Genomic DNA, 12980 nt, shown 5'->3' with positions numbered 1-12980 from the left:
GAACGGAGCTCATCCAGGTTATTCTTCAGTGATTGCGCGTTCACCAGTAGAACGGAGGGTATAGGCGATTTATCCACTCTGCGTCGTAGTCTCGTCAGGTATCCCGCACGCCAGCCTCTATAGTGGTCTCTCCTTCAAGTGAAGTAGAAGTCTTCGTCCAATTGGAGGTTAGCTGTTCTGATGTCGAGAAGCTTTTTTCGGTTTTAGGAAACAATACCAGACAACGAGGCCGCAGGGGACGAAATAAGGCTTCCACTGTGTTGACTCAGGAGTTTGAGAACCTTGCTGAGAACCGTGAAAGTTCTGTGTCCGTCTCCGGAGCTGGCCTGGCTGTGTACACACACACTCTGGCGCACACACACACACAGGCACTTACCCAACATGCACACATACTCTCACACGGTTTTGTTTGCGTCTCGAGAGCCTGCCTTACGAGAGCCTGCCTTGCCGAACTGACACGTACTCACACATGTACTCACACACACACACACACACACACACACATACACACAGGGCTGAAATACTCGTCAGGGGACGACGGCTGGCTGTTCACACAGCAGACTTACAGCACCCTGTGTGTGGGTGAGAATGTGCAGTAAGCCTGAACAGGCCATAAGTTAGGTCCTCGTCACAGGACCCACATAGTTCTCCCCTCTAACTGACTCAGACAGCAGGTACTGGGGGACAGGAAGGTGGTCTGACTCTGGGGCTCCACACTGAAGTAGTGAAACACTGAAACAGGGAGGACATGCATTCATTCCTGCTCTCCTTTTGCATGGGACTTATTTTATTGCCCTTCCTCCCCACCGTATTACTTCCAGTTCCCCCCTGCCTGAAAAAGCCTAAATTCAGATACTATTTCCAGCGGAGGGGCCTAGCGTATGAAATATGGATGCATAAAAATGCTGTGCAGCAGCTGAAGGGAGTTAACTGGTAGACTGTGAAAGGGAAAGGGGTTTGATATCTGTTCCCCTCCCCTCTCCTCCACTACTATACAGGGGTGGTGGTGGGGCGAGGGCATGTCCAAGGGAACCATTTCCCTCCATGAACTGTGTAGACGTTTCCCCCTCCATATAGAGCTTTCAGCATGTACAATACGCTGACCAGAAGGGCTCTTCTCATCCATGGGAACATGGGCTTTATCCAGGGAACTTCATTGGGAAGTACAGTGCACTGAGTGTACAAAACATTAAGAAAACCTGCTCTTTCCTTGACATAGACTGACCAGGTGAATCCAGGTGAAAGCTATGATCCCTTATTGATGTCACTTGTTAAATCCACTTCAACCAGTTAAAGGTTAAAGAAGGACTCCAACTCCAACAGGTTAAAGAAGGATTTTTAAGCCTTGAGACAATTGAGACATGGATTGTGTGTGTATGCCATTCAGAGGTTGAATGGGCAAGACAAAAGATGTAGGTGCCTTTGAAAGCGGTATGGTAGTAGGTGCCAGGCGCACCGGTTTGAGTGTGTCAAGAACTGCAACACTGCTGGGTTTTCATGCTCAATAGTTTCCCGTGTATCAAGAATGGTCTACCACCCAAAGGACATCCAGCCAACCTGACACAACTGTGGGAAGCATTGGGAGTCAGCATGGGCCAGCATCCCTGTGGAACGCTTTCGACACCTTGTAGAGTCCATGCCCCGACGAATTGAGGATGTTCTGAGGGCAAATGTTTTGTACACTCAGTGTATATGATTGTTTAAGATTTGTACTGTATAGAAAGAGACTGTTTTGTTTAATGTTCCTAGGCTGATCCCTTCCTACTGAAACAGTTGCAAACAGAGTCAAGACGTATGTACATCTCAGTGGCATAGAATACACAGGTGTATAGAAGTGGAAGGACTTGTAAACCTGGCCCCTTTACTTTAAAGAGACCTAAAATGTTACAGAACCAAGCAAGTGGTTAAGGCAGCCAGAAACATTTGACTTGAAGGAACTTACCAAAGGCAGTTAGTTCTTCTTGCTTTGTAAACGGAACAGCTTGCCAAGTTCAAAACGAACCTGTTAAGCTCCTATTTGTGGCTCCACATCTGCGGAGGCCCTGGCAGAGGTTCACAGGTCCTAAGCCCAGGCCAGTGCACCGAGTCTGGGGTGAGGGGGCTAGATGATTGAACACAGCCCCGGCACCGGCTGCTTCTCCAGCCGCCCGGAGATTCCGAAGATTCCCCCCAAAACCCCTGGTGAGAGAACAGTGATAACGGCATTAAATCTGAACCCCTCCTTAACTGCCTTCAAACACACAGTCCCAGAACACACAGGAGGAAATGTTTAGCCTGGCATGTGTATGTGTGTGCCTGCGTGCTGCGTGTCTCTATCTTCACTCCCGCAAATGTCCACCTGTGACAACCAAGCAAGTTCAGCCTAAATGGCCAATAACACAGTCAGGAATACTGGTCCTGGTCTGTGTCAGTAAGTAATTGAACATGCATTGCAGGAAAGCTGGTGGCACACATCCAGCACAGTAGGTGTTTCATTATGTGGAGATTATTATTCCAGTTAAGTCATAGGGATGGTAGTTGATGAGATGGTAAGGGTAGATGCTTGATGTTGTGGAGGAACTCATACAGTATAATCAATCAAATAAAGCTAATTTGTTTGGATGAGTTCGAGCATCCCTACACAGACACACTTACAGACATACACGCTCTTGGTTGTGTGTTGCAAGGTGTGTGCCTGTGTTTGTCTGTATGTCTCTGTGTGTGTTAGCTTTACAGTGGTCTCCATGGATGAGGCAAGAATGAGCTGACATCTGGAGGAACGCTCCCTACCACCAGGTCTCTATGAATCAAACAGCCCAGCACAGAACAGACCTGCTCTCCTCTATGTCACAGAGTACTGAGCTAGCAGGGCCAGCTGATCTCATTAGTAATTGCCATTAATTGAGGTACTGCATAGATCCCCACAGTTATGTCATTCTAACACAACATGTCGCAAATTAACGGAATCTGTCTTACTGTGAGACAGTGTGGGGTACTGTAGTTCTCTGTGCCATACAAACTGCTGAGAATCAAGTCAAATACAACAGTGTGCAGTCACAATTGGCAGCACTGTTAGTGTTCATACTATCGACTTGTTCAATATGTTTTACATGCTGTGCTGTAGTGATTTTCATACGATGGTTACGTTCTCCGTCTTCAAAAGGCCAGACTTGGACAGAGGCGACTTGCTCTATTACAATATTTTCATTTAAACTCCGCTCCACCCCCTTAGTGTGTTTTACAATATTTCAGTTATAGCATTTGGTTTAGTAGTTCCTGTGGGATTTTCGGTTGCCACGACATCAAAGCCTGAATCGTATCTTCATTGTGTATTTTGGCTCTGATCACGGCTCCTTAGCAGGAATTGGAAATGAAGAGAGCTATGCCTTGAACCTGAAACAAGGCCTGTCTGAGGATAAGACAGCAGAAAATGTTTGGTTTAGTAAATTCCTGGCCTGCCTGGAATATCCAGGGCTGAGTCTGACACAGGCAGAGGAAGAAAGACCCCATTTAAAACAAACATGTTGGGAGGAGAAGTGGGCCTATCCGCCGCTGGGCCTGCCAAGTCTGGGCCTAATGGTTTAGGCAGAGGGCTCAGGTAGCTTTTATGTGGTGAAATCATTGACAAGGAAGTCCGCCGGGGCTTAGAGGACTAGTAAAACTTAATGATGAGTTAGAACGTCCATAGTGAAGTACTTTGTCCCTTTGGTTGTAAATCACAGGTCGTCCAATGTCCGCCCTGAAAGAGACAGGGATGCCTACAGTACAGTATGCCTGGCTATACTACCCATGCCAACACTGCAACCTACCATACTATACAACACTACTAGCCTGGATTTAAACTTGGTCCAAGTACAGTGCATTCGGAAAGTATTCAGACCCCTTGACTTTTTCAACATTTTGTTACGTTACAGCCTTATTCTAAAATTGATTAAATAAAAAAAATCCCTCATCAATCTACACACACTACCCCATAATGACAAATTGGTCATTGGTGGAGTGCTGCAGAGATGGTTGTCCTTCTGGAAGGTTCTTCTATCTCCACAGAGGAACTCTGTAGCTCTATCAGAGTGACCATTAGGTTCTTGGTCACCTCCCTGAACAAGGCCCTTCTCTCCTGATTGCTCAGTTTTGCTGGGCGGCCAGCTCTAGGAAGAGTCTTAGTGGTTCCAAACTTCTTCCATTTAAAAATGATGGAGGCCACTGTGTTCTTGGGGACCTTCAATGCTGCAGAATTGTTTTGGTACCCTTCCCCAGATCTGTGCCTCGACACAATCCTGACTCGGAGCTCTACGGACAATTCCTTTGACCTCATGGTTTGGTTTTTGCTCTGACACGCACTGTCAACTGTGGGACCTTATATAGACAGGTGTGTGCCTTTCCAAATTATGTCCAATCAATTGATTTTACCACAGGGGACTCTAATCCAGTTGTAGAAACATCTCAAGGATGATTAATGGAAACAGGATGCACCGGAGCACAATTTTGAGCCTCATTAAAGGGTCTGAATACTTATGTAAATAAGGTACTTCTGCTTTTAGTTTTAATACATTTGCAAACATTTCTAAAAACCTGTGTTCGCGTTGTTATTATGGGGTATTGTGTGTATATTGATGAGGATGGGGGTTTTTTTAAAGGGGGAGAGGAAATCAATTTCTGAATAAGGCTGTAACGTAACAAAATGTGAAAAAAGTCAATGGTTCTGAATACTTTCCAAATGAACTTTATGTATTGTTTATAGGCACAATGGGCTACTGTGTGAAAACTAGACCCTTCATTGCTTCCCTCCAATGGAGAGTTCTTCTCCTGTAAATCCGCCAATATTCCCTCCATCCCTCACCGTCCTCCCGCTCTATGGGTTCCAGGTTTTTCAACAGTATTCAGGAAGTGTACTACTGCTCTCCCTTCCTCTGAGCAGAGCAATAATTACTGTATGGGGAGTGGTGCAAGGAGGGGGACAGCCTAATTGGTCTGAATAAAAAGCAATGTGTCAGGAGTCATACTGAGACAATGTGCTGCATGAAAAAATATTATGACAGCCCATTCAAGGAGATTTGTGGGGGTTAGCCTCCTGCCGCCACTCCTCAGACTCTTTACTACACTCTTGATTAAGGGACTTAACTTGACAGCTGTTTAAAGGAACCAATTTGGAGGGGAGCTTAATGTAACAAACAAACGTGCTCCAAACAAGAAATGCCTTATTATCCAGGCCTTATTATTGTAACATCTAAACACTCCCAGAAAAGAAGAAGTGGTCATATGTTTTACGCAGTCTGATTGTATATCATATCACTGTGTTTCGGGGCCAAAACGCATGCAGGCGTCTGTGTTGGCCAGCTTTCTCCTGGATCCTAACCTGGGTTCTCCTGAAGCTGAGATGGATTACTGTGTGGTAGGGGTACTGGGAGAGAGCCAGGGAGAAACTAGAAGGCTTGATATTAATTCAAATCAAAGATTGGATCAGTCTCAGAGCTCTTGCCACAAGGATGTCATTCAGCGAACAACAGACTGTGGGCAGTCATTAGCTTGTTAAAAATTATGCATTGAATGTTTGAAACTCCTGCTTAACAAACAGTCAGCTCCGTTTTTTCCAACCTGTCCTCTGTTTGAAAGGGGCCCAGCCTGGACCACGGTTTGGGTTTGCTCGCTGGAATGATAATTCAGTTCTCATGGAAGGTCTCTTTATTCCCGTCTTCCAAATCAGGTTTTTAGTTTTTTAGTTTTGGAGCGCGCTCAAAACACCACAATCATTTTGTTGAGGAGTTCACAGATACAAATCATTAATGGCAAACCATTAAACTTTTGGCTTTTTGGAGAAAACTGATCAAGAGTTTTGAACAGCATGTTGTTTCTATTTAGCCTTGGTTTATGGGATATACTGTAGAGTCGCTAAGGGCCAATGTGAAGGCAATTGCGTTAGATTATGTTTTCAGATAGACACGCGCTGTGAATAAGTGCAGCACAGTGTATCCCCAGTTATTGCTCAGAAAGAAGAGCTCTCATGTCAGGTTATCTCAACTCATTATCTTTATTTGTTTTACCTTGCATGAACGTTTGACCTCATCTTGTGTGTTCCTGTAAGCTGCTTATTAAATGCTGGCCGTGAGCTATAATTATGATCAGGTATGACATGGGCCATCCACTTTGTTTGGGTTTCCTCTTTTATAGGGCAGGTTGAGGACACTCTGCTGTCTTGTGTCTGTGACTGACTCATCAGCAGTGAGCTGTGTGTGTTTGTGTCAAATCAAAATCAAATTGTATTTGTCACATGCACCGAATACAACATGTGTAGACCTTACAGTGAAATGCTTACTTAAAAGTCCTTAACCAACATTGCCGTTTTAAGAAAAAGAGTGTTAAAGTATTTACCAAAATAAACTGAATTAAAAAATATATATATATATATTATCTTCTGTGAGCTCAATGCGCAGTTTTCCTAGAGATAAATCAGAGCAAGCTTGAACATTGCGATGTAGTAGGGAGTTGTCATCTCCAACAGGCCAATATTCTTTATATTTTTGCGCAGAAAATGTGCTAATTAACTACAATTACCATAATCCATTGCCTGTCTACTTGTCCGGTTTGTGTGGGGCAGACACTGAGAGGGAGAGAATAGACAGAAGAACGTACAATCGAGAGGGATAGAGAGAAGTTGCTTTGCGAGGTATCGACCTGAAAATACATTTTCTAAGTGATTGATAATTGGTATTCAGTCATCATGAAAGTATCCCTTATTTACTTTGAAGAACTACTAAAGTTGTGCTTTTGTCAGACAACATAGGCAGCAGCTTTGTAGAGATGAGATGATGACTTGGAATGAAATAATAAAGACCATAAAATAAAACGTAAATATTTTATTAAAGTAATCAGTAATGTGCAGCCACTACCGTCATGGGACTTCTATGAATTGTTTTATTCAGTGTTGTTAGAGCATTCAACCCACATAATGCATAGTGCATTTAATGTAAAACAAATAATAATCATTTGAAGCTAAAATCAAAAACGGTGATTTGATTTTTTGATCATCGAACTAAAACCAAATCGACCTCAAAAAACACTAATCGCTCAGCACTAGCATGCGTGTGTTTTTAAACCCTGTATGTGAACTGTTTTGTCAGTGCCCTGTGCTCTGCTGCCTCCACGGGGGGCAGGGGCCGCGGTCGGGACCCTCTTAACAAGCTACCATGTGTTGAGACCTGAAGTACTCCATCAAACAGCTAGGCAATGACCAGTCAGTTGCTGTGTGTTTGAAACATTCCCCTGGCATAGGCCTCTACGTCCTCTCTGTGTGCGTCTTGCTGCCACACGCTAGACTAGACTATCTGGCGTCTGATACAGGGACATCACCACCCAGTGACCTCACCACCCTTTTAACCTGTTTAACTAGCCAGGATCACTTACCCAGGCTCCTCTGCTCTCTAACCAGCCACAGGTGGACCTCTGACAGCACAGCACAGGGACCCAATTTCACCTTTGACCCCATGAGATATCCCCCCAATGTCTCCTCTCATACCTGAATGATCAGGTTAAGTATGGCTTAACAGCTATGGATCCCTTGTTTAAGTTAATTTACGGTTAGGGTTTGCATGGGACAGATGGGGGTTGCTCTATCGTGTCTGTTATCTGTTATTCCGTAAAAATGTCTCGCATACTTTCTAGGAGGCATGCTGTGAGCTTCCACTCTGCATGGCCCTGCCGTTGCACGAGCTGAGAAAATGTTTTTGAATGTAATAATGGGGAGTGATTTGCAGTGGACCAGCTGTCTGGGATCTGGATCAGGAGGGGGAGAGATGAGATGCAGAACCATGTCTGATCAGAGAGGCCTGGGGGCTAGACAGGGGAGGGGAGCCTTCCTCCCTCTATCCTTCCCTCTCTCCATGACCCTTGGATGTGAAAGACTTATGAGCATATCCATCATATCCTCTTTCATTATTTCTTTCTTTCTTTCTCTCCCTACCTCCCTCTTTCTCCATCTCTCCTTCTCTCCCACAGTGATCGGCATCATGTCTCCAGCTCTATCCCGGTCCCGACAGGAGCCAAGTCTCAGATCAGTGTCTCGGCTGCGTCAGAGGTGGGATTCCCCACCAACACCAGCTCTCCAGACCGGGGCTCACTGAGGAAGAGGGCCAGCTCTGAGGCCAACAAGCAGAAGTACAAAGCCTCTCTTCCTCCCAGCTACAACACGGCCATGGCCGTAGACCAGCCACAGGGGCGCCTGCCGCCGCCCTCCCCCTCCCTCAAACACATGTCCTCTTCCCTGGACGCTAGCATCGACCTGGCCAAGACTCTGGAGGTCCAGGCACAGCAGACACCAGCCCCAGGAGAGGAGGATGGAGACGGAGAGGTAGAGGTGGTAGAGGAGGAGCAACTGCTTTCCACCACCACAGGAGGCTCAGATTGCCCCACTCCCGCTCGGGACAGCACCATTGAGGAACTGGAGGAGGTGGCACTCACCAGCAAGCAGAATACCATGAACGGCTCAGTGGTGCCAGGCTACGGGCTGGCGGGGCCCACAACCGGGCTGACAGTGACCATGGCATTGAACCCAGAGTTGTGCTGCTCTGTGGAGCAGGCAGAGGAGATCATGGGGACTGAGGCCACAGGCCTGGGACTGGGGGACGGGGCCAGGCTGGAGGACTACCCCTGCATCCCCGTGGAGCACGCTGTGGCCGTGGAGTGTGATGAGCAGGTGCTAGGTGAGCTGGATGCCGCCGGCTTCGAGGAGTTCTCCCGCCGCATCTATGCACTAAATGAGAACATGTCCAGCTTCCGCCGGCCACGCAAGAACTCCTCTGAGAAGTGACAACAGGAGAGCAGGACCTGAGGGGAGGGCTGGTGTGAGGGCAGGACTGGAGTCACAGGACACATGAGTCAGGGACATGAACTTAGTGGAGAGGAGGGGGGGTCTTGTGTGTTTTGGTGTGTGTGTCACTCTCCCTTTCTCCATGCATCAATAGAAATCAAACGTAGGAACTACGGTATTTGGAATGTGACAAATTTGCACTTCTTCTCGAAAAACATGTATATCAGAGGAGGCTGGTGAGCGGAGCTATAGGAGGACAGGCTCATTGTAATGACTGGAATGGAATTCATGGTACGGAGTCAAACACATCCAACATATGGAAACCACGTTTCACTCCGTTCCATTTTTTCCATTGCAGCCATTACAATGAGCCTGTCCTCCTATAGCTGTTCTTACCAGCCTCCTCTGATTTCTATAATCCTTTGAAATTAAATAAAGCAAATGTTTGTGGTTGAAACACTTCCGCAGCTTTCTTTTTTCAGGATGCATGGCAGTGCTGTGGGAGGGAGGGAGGGAGGGAGGGAGGGAGGGAGGGAGGGAGGGAGGGAGGGAGGGAGGGAGGGAGGGAGGGAGGGAGGGGGTGTTTGTGTTGTAACCACCTTTAAACACACAAAATGTATCCTTCCTCCCTTCCTTGAAGTAACCAGTAATCTAACATAAGTAGCTTGATGAAAGCTATAGAGTCTTCACTTGTACCTGCCCAGTCCTTGTACCTGTAAGTAATGATTTCAAGGGAAGGAGAGATGAATTTGAACAGAGCCAGGGTCTTCAGCATGTCTGACAGAGGAAAGGAGGTACAGCAAAGACCTATCCCACCTCTGACCTCTGTCACCTATTATTAGGAAATTGACCGGTCACTAGGCCAGGGCAGTTTAGACCGTTGGCCCAATCAGATACTCCGTTACTGTTACGCCCTGCACCTCCAGGTCCAACAGCCGTTGGACCGGGCTGCCCTTTCTCTATCCCAAGGGACCATGACATGTGGGAGGGAGGCTTGAGCTCATGGCACATGGCAGGGATACAGTGCAATTTCTCTGTCTTCTCCATACCTGGTTTTTCTTTTTTTACTATTTTAATAAGCCCCATTAATATAAGTATTAATATAAAGTCTAATAATTCACATATTATTCAATAGACCAAAAACATTTCCGGTGTGTACTAGGGTTGCAAAGGGTCGGAAACTTTCCGATAAATTTCTGCATTCTTTTCTGAAATTTTCCATGGGAATTTAAGCCCTGGAATTTGGGGGATTTTGTCTAAATGTATCAAAAAATGTAGCTTATAACTGAACCTTTTTTGTGGGATACACATATGGCAATTCTAGGTCTTGTGGCATATTTTGGTTAAACTATCCCCAATTAAATGGAATTGCAACCCTCTGCATGCACAGTGCATTCTTTTATCACATGTGCAGTGCACTCTTCCATCACATGTACAGCTGATTCTCAAGATCTTGCACACTAATGAGATGCTATTGAGCCCACACTACTACACTGTCTGAGCCTAGGACTACATATTTTCTGGTAAGTTTTGATTACAATACTGGGTGGGGTGAATATATTTTATATGACATACATGATTCTTTATTAACTAGAAAAGATTAGCCTTCAGCAAAGTGTGTTTTAAATCATTTCTAACTTGTTAACCATTTCTGCTAGTTAGTTTTTGCTACCATGTGGGTTTTAACTTGCTTGAGCCTGCTAACTGAGGAGTGTTAATTCACCTGTTTCCATATATGTTTCATTTTAAAACATTTATCTTACAAAGAAGTTGTTTAATCTAACTGCTTAACTATTTATCTGTACATGGAATAGTATTTGGTTTTTGTTTTACAAATGTTTTTCTAATCTTTACAGGAAAATGCCACGGGCACTATCTGATGTGTGGAGACATTTCACTGCAGCTAATGTAGAAGAAAAAGCTGTGTACATTTGCAAATACTTTGCCACATCATATGTGAAGAATGCAGCAAAGATGCAGAATCATCTGGCCAAGTGCATGAAGTTCCCTCAGCGCTCACAAAAAGCAACCTTTGACAAAAGTCCCTCTACTTCTATTTGAGGTGAAAATGATGAATCAGACACCTTATCGATAGCAACGGCTCATGGACCTCCTGGAATCAGAATGTTTTTTTGACTATGGAGGAACGTAGTCAGAGAAATGCTGATGAATGTCTTGCTCAAGCTGTGTATGCAACTGGTTCACTTCTGATGCTCACAGGCAATGTGTATCGGAAGAGATTTCTGAATGTTCTTCGCCCAGCATACACCCCTCCAACCAGACATGCTTTATCTACTCATTTGCTGGATGCAGAGTTCAACAGAGTTCAAGTGAAGGTCAAGCAAACCATAGAGAAAGCAGACTGTATTGCAATCATCTCTGATGGGTGGTCGAATGTTTGTGGGCAAGGAATAATTAACTACATCTCCACCCCTCAACCAATATTCTACAAGAGCACAGACACAAGAGACAACAGACACACTGGTCTCTACATTGCAGATGAGCTGAAGGCAGTCATCAATGACCTTAGACCACAGAAGGTATTTGCACTGGTGACAGACAATACTGCAATCATGAAGGCTGCTTGGTCTAAAGTGGAGGAGTCCTACCCTCACATCACATCCATTGGCTGTGCTTCTCATGCATTGAATCTGCTCCTCAAGGACATCATGGCACTGAAAACAATGGATACACTCTACAAGAGAGCCAAGGAAATGGTTAGGTATGTGAAGGGTCATCAAGTTATAGCAGCAATCTACCTCACCAATCAAAGTGAGAAGAACAAGAGCACCAGATTGAAGCTGCCCAGCAACACCCATTGGGGTGATGTTGTCATGTTTGACAGTCTCCTGGAGGGGAAGGAGTCTCTCCAAGAAATGGCCATATCACAGTCTGCAGATATGGACAGCCCCATCAAGAGGATCCTCCTGGATGATGTATTTTGGGAGATAGTGGTAAGCAGCCTGAAACTCCTGAAACCTATAGCAGTAGCCATTGCACGGATTAAGGGAGACAATGCCATCCTGTCTGATGTTCAGACTCTGCTTGCAGATGTAAGAGAAGAAATCCGTACTGCCCTGCCCACTTCACTGTTGCTCCAAGCAGAGGAAACTGCAGTTCTGGAATACATCAAAAAGTGTGAATACTTCTGCCTGAAGCCCATACACGCAGCATCGTACATGTTGGACCCCAATTATGCTGGCAAGAGCATCCTGTCTGGCGCAGAGATCAACAAGGCCTATGGTGTCATCACTACCATGTATCGCCGCCTGGATGGGGGCAAGGTTCCTGGCAGTTTCCAAGCAAGGGCTTTCGGATGTGGATGCGATATGGCAGGCGTGCCAACATATCTCATCAGCCACCTGGTGGTAGGGACTTTGTGGATCTGAGGCTCTTTCCCCTGTTGCCTCCATCATCCTCCAAATCCCACCAACGTCAGCCGCCTCAGAGCGCAACTGGTCCTTGTTTGGGAACACACCCACCAAAGCACACAACAGGCTGACCAATTGGTTGAAAAATTGGTGGCCATCCGGGCAAATTTGAGGTTTTTTGAGCCTGACAACGAGCCATCCTCAACAAGGTTGGAAAGTGACAGTGAAGATGAGGCCTCAGAGTCTGATGTCCAAGAGGTGGACATTGAGGAGATCCAGGGAGAAGACATGGAAGCCTGAGAGGAAGACAACCAAAGCTTTAGTTTCTAGACTCATTTTACAGATCATTTTACAGATGTATGTTGAAAATGTTTTTGGGAGATGTGATGGATCATTGGGGATCATTCAATATTCCCTTTCTTTTGTTGTTCAGTGAAATAATCCCATGTGAAGAGTCAACTCATTTAATTAAAATTAATTTTGGAACTAAATTGTTTTTTAAAATTCTGTTGGAAGGATTTAATCATTTGCAATTATGTCTACTTATGATAAGGTAAAAGGTTTATGTTTCTGTCTCCATATGATATGGTAAATATATCCAATGCAAAAAAACATCTACATATAAATGGTCTTAATATTAATTTGCATATATTTCCGTTAATTCCCATATATTCCCGTTAATTCCCACGGAAAGTTTTCACCTCTGAATATTCCCCAAAATGTGCAAACCTATGTGTACTGTATGCTGTTGGAATGTTTCACTAAGGCCTTACATGTTATTGAGACATATACTATCCACCTTTTAAATGTTAGTCTTCTTGTTTGTT

The 12980-nt window shown here is 45.2% G+C and overlaps 1 protein-coding gene across 2 annotated transcripts in view; it reads left to right on the top strand.

The window, feature by feature from the left end:
- The window catches only part of uvrag (UV radiation resistance associated gene), a 144566-nt gene extending 135305 nt beyond the window's left edge, over positions 1-9261 (top strand). For both annotated transcript variants that reach the window (XM_038990151.1, XM_038990150.1), the window contains exon 15: positions 7972-9261. In XM_038990151.1, the coding sequence (XP_038846079.1) occupies positions 7972-8782 (811 nt within the window). In that variant the 3' untranslated portion in view covers positions 8783-9261. The remainder of the gene's footprint in view (positions 1-7971) is intronic.
- Positions 9262-12980: the final 3719 nt, after the last annotated feature.

This window comes from Salvelinus namaycush, chromosome 3 (genome assembly GCF_016432855.1).
Source record: "Salvelinus namaycush isolate Seneca chromosome 3, SaNama_1.0, whole genome shotgun sequence".
Classification (NCBI taxonomy): domain Eukaryota; kingdom Metazoa; phylum Chordata; class Actinopteri; order Salmoniformes; family Salmonidae; genus Salvelinus; species Salvelinus namaycush.
Note: the sequence above shows the minus strand (reverse complement) of the source record. Positions and strands in the feature narration are given on the sequence as shown.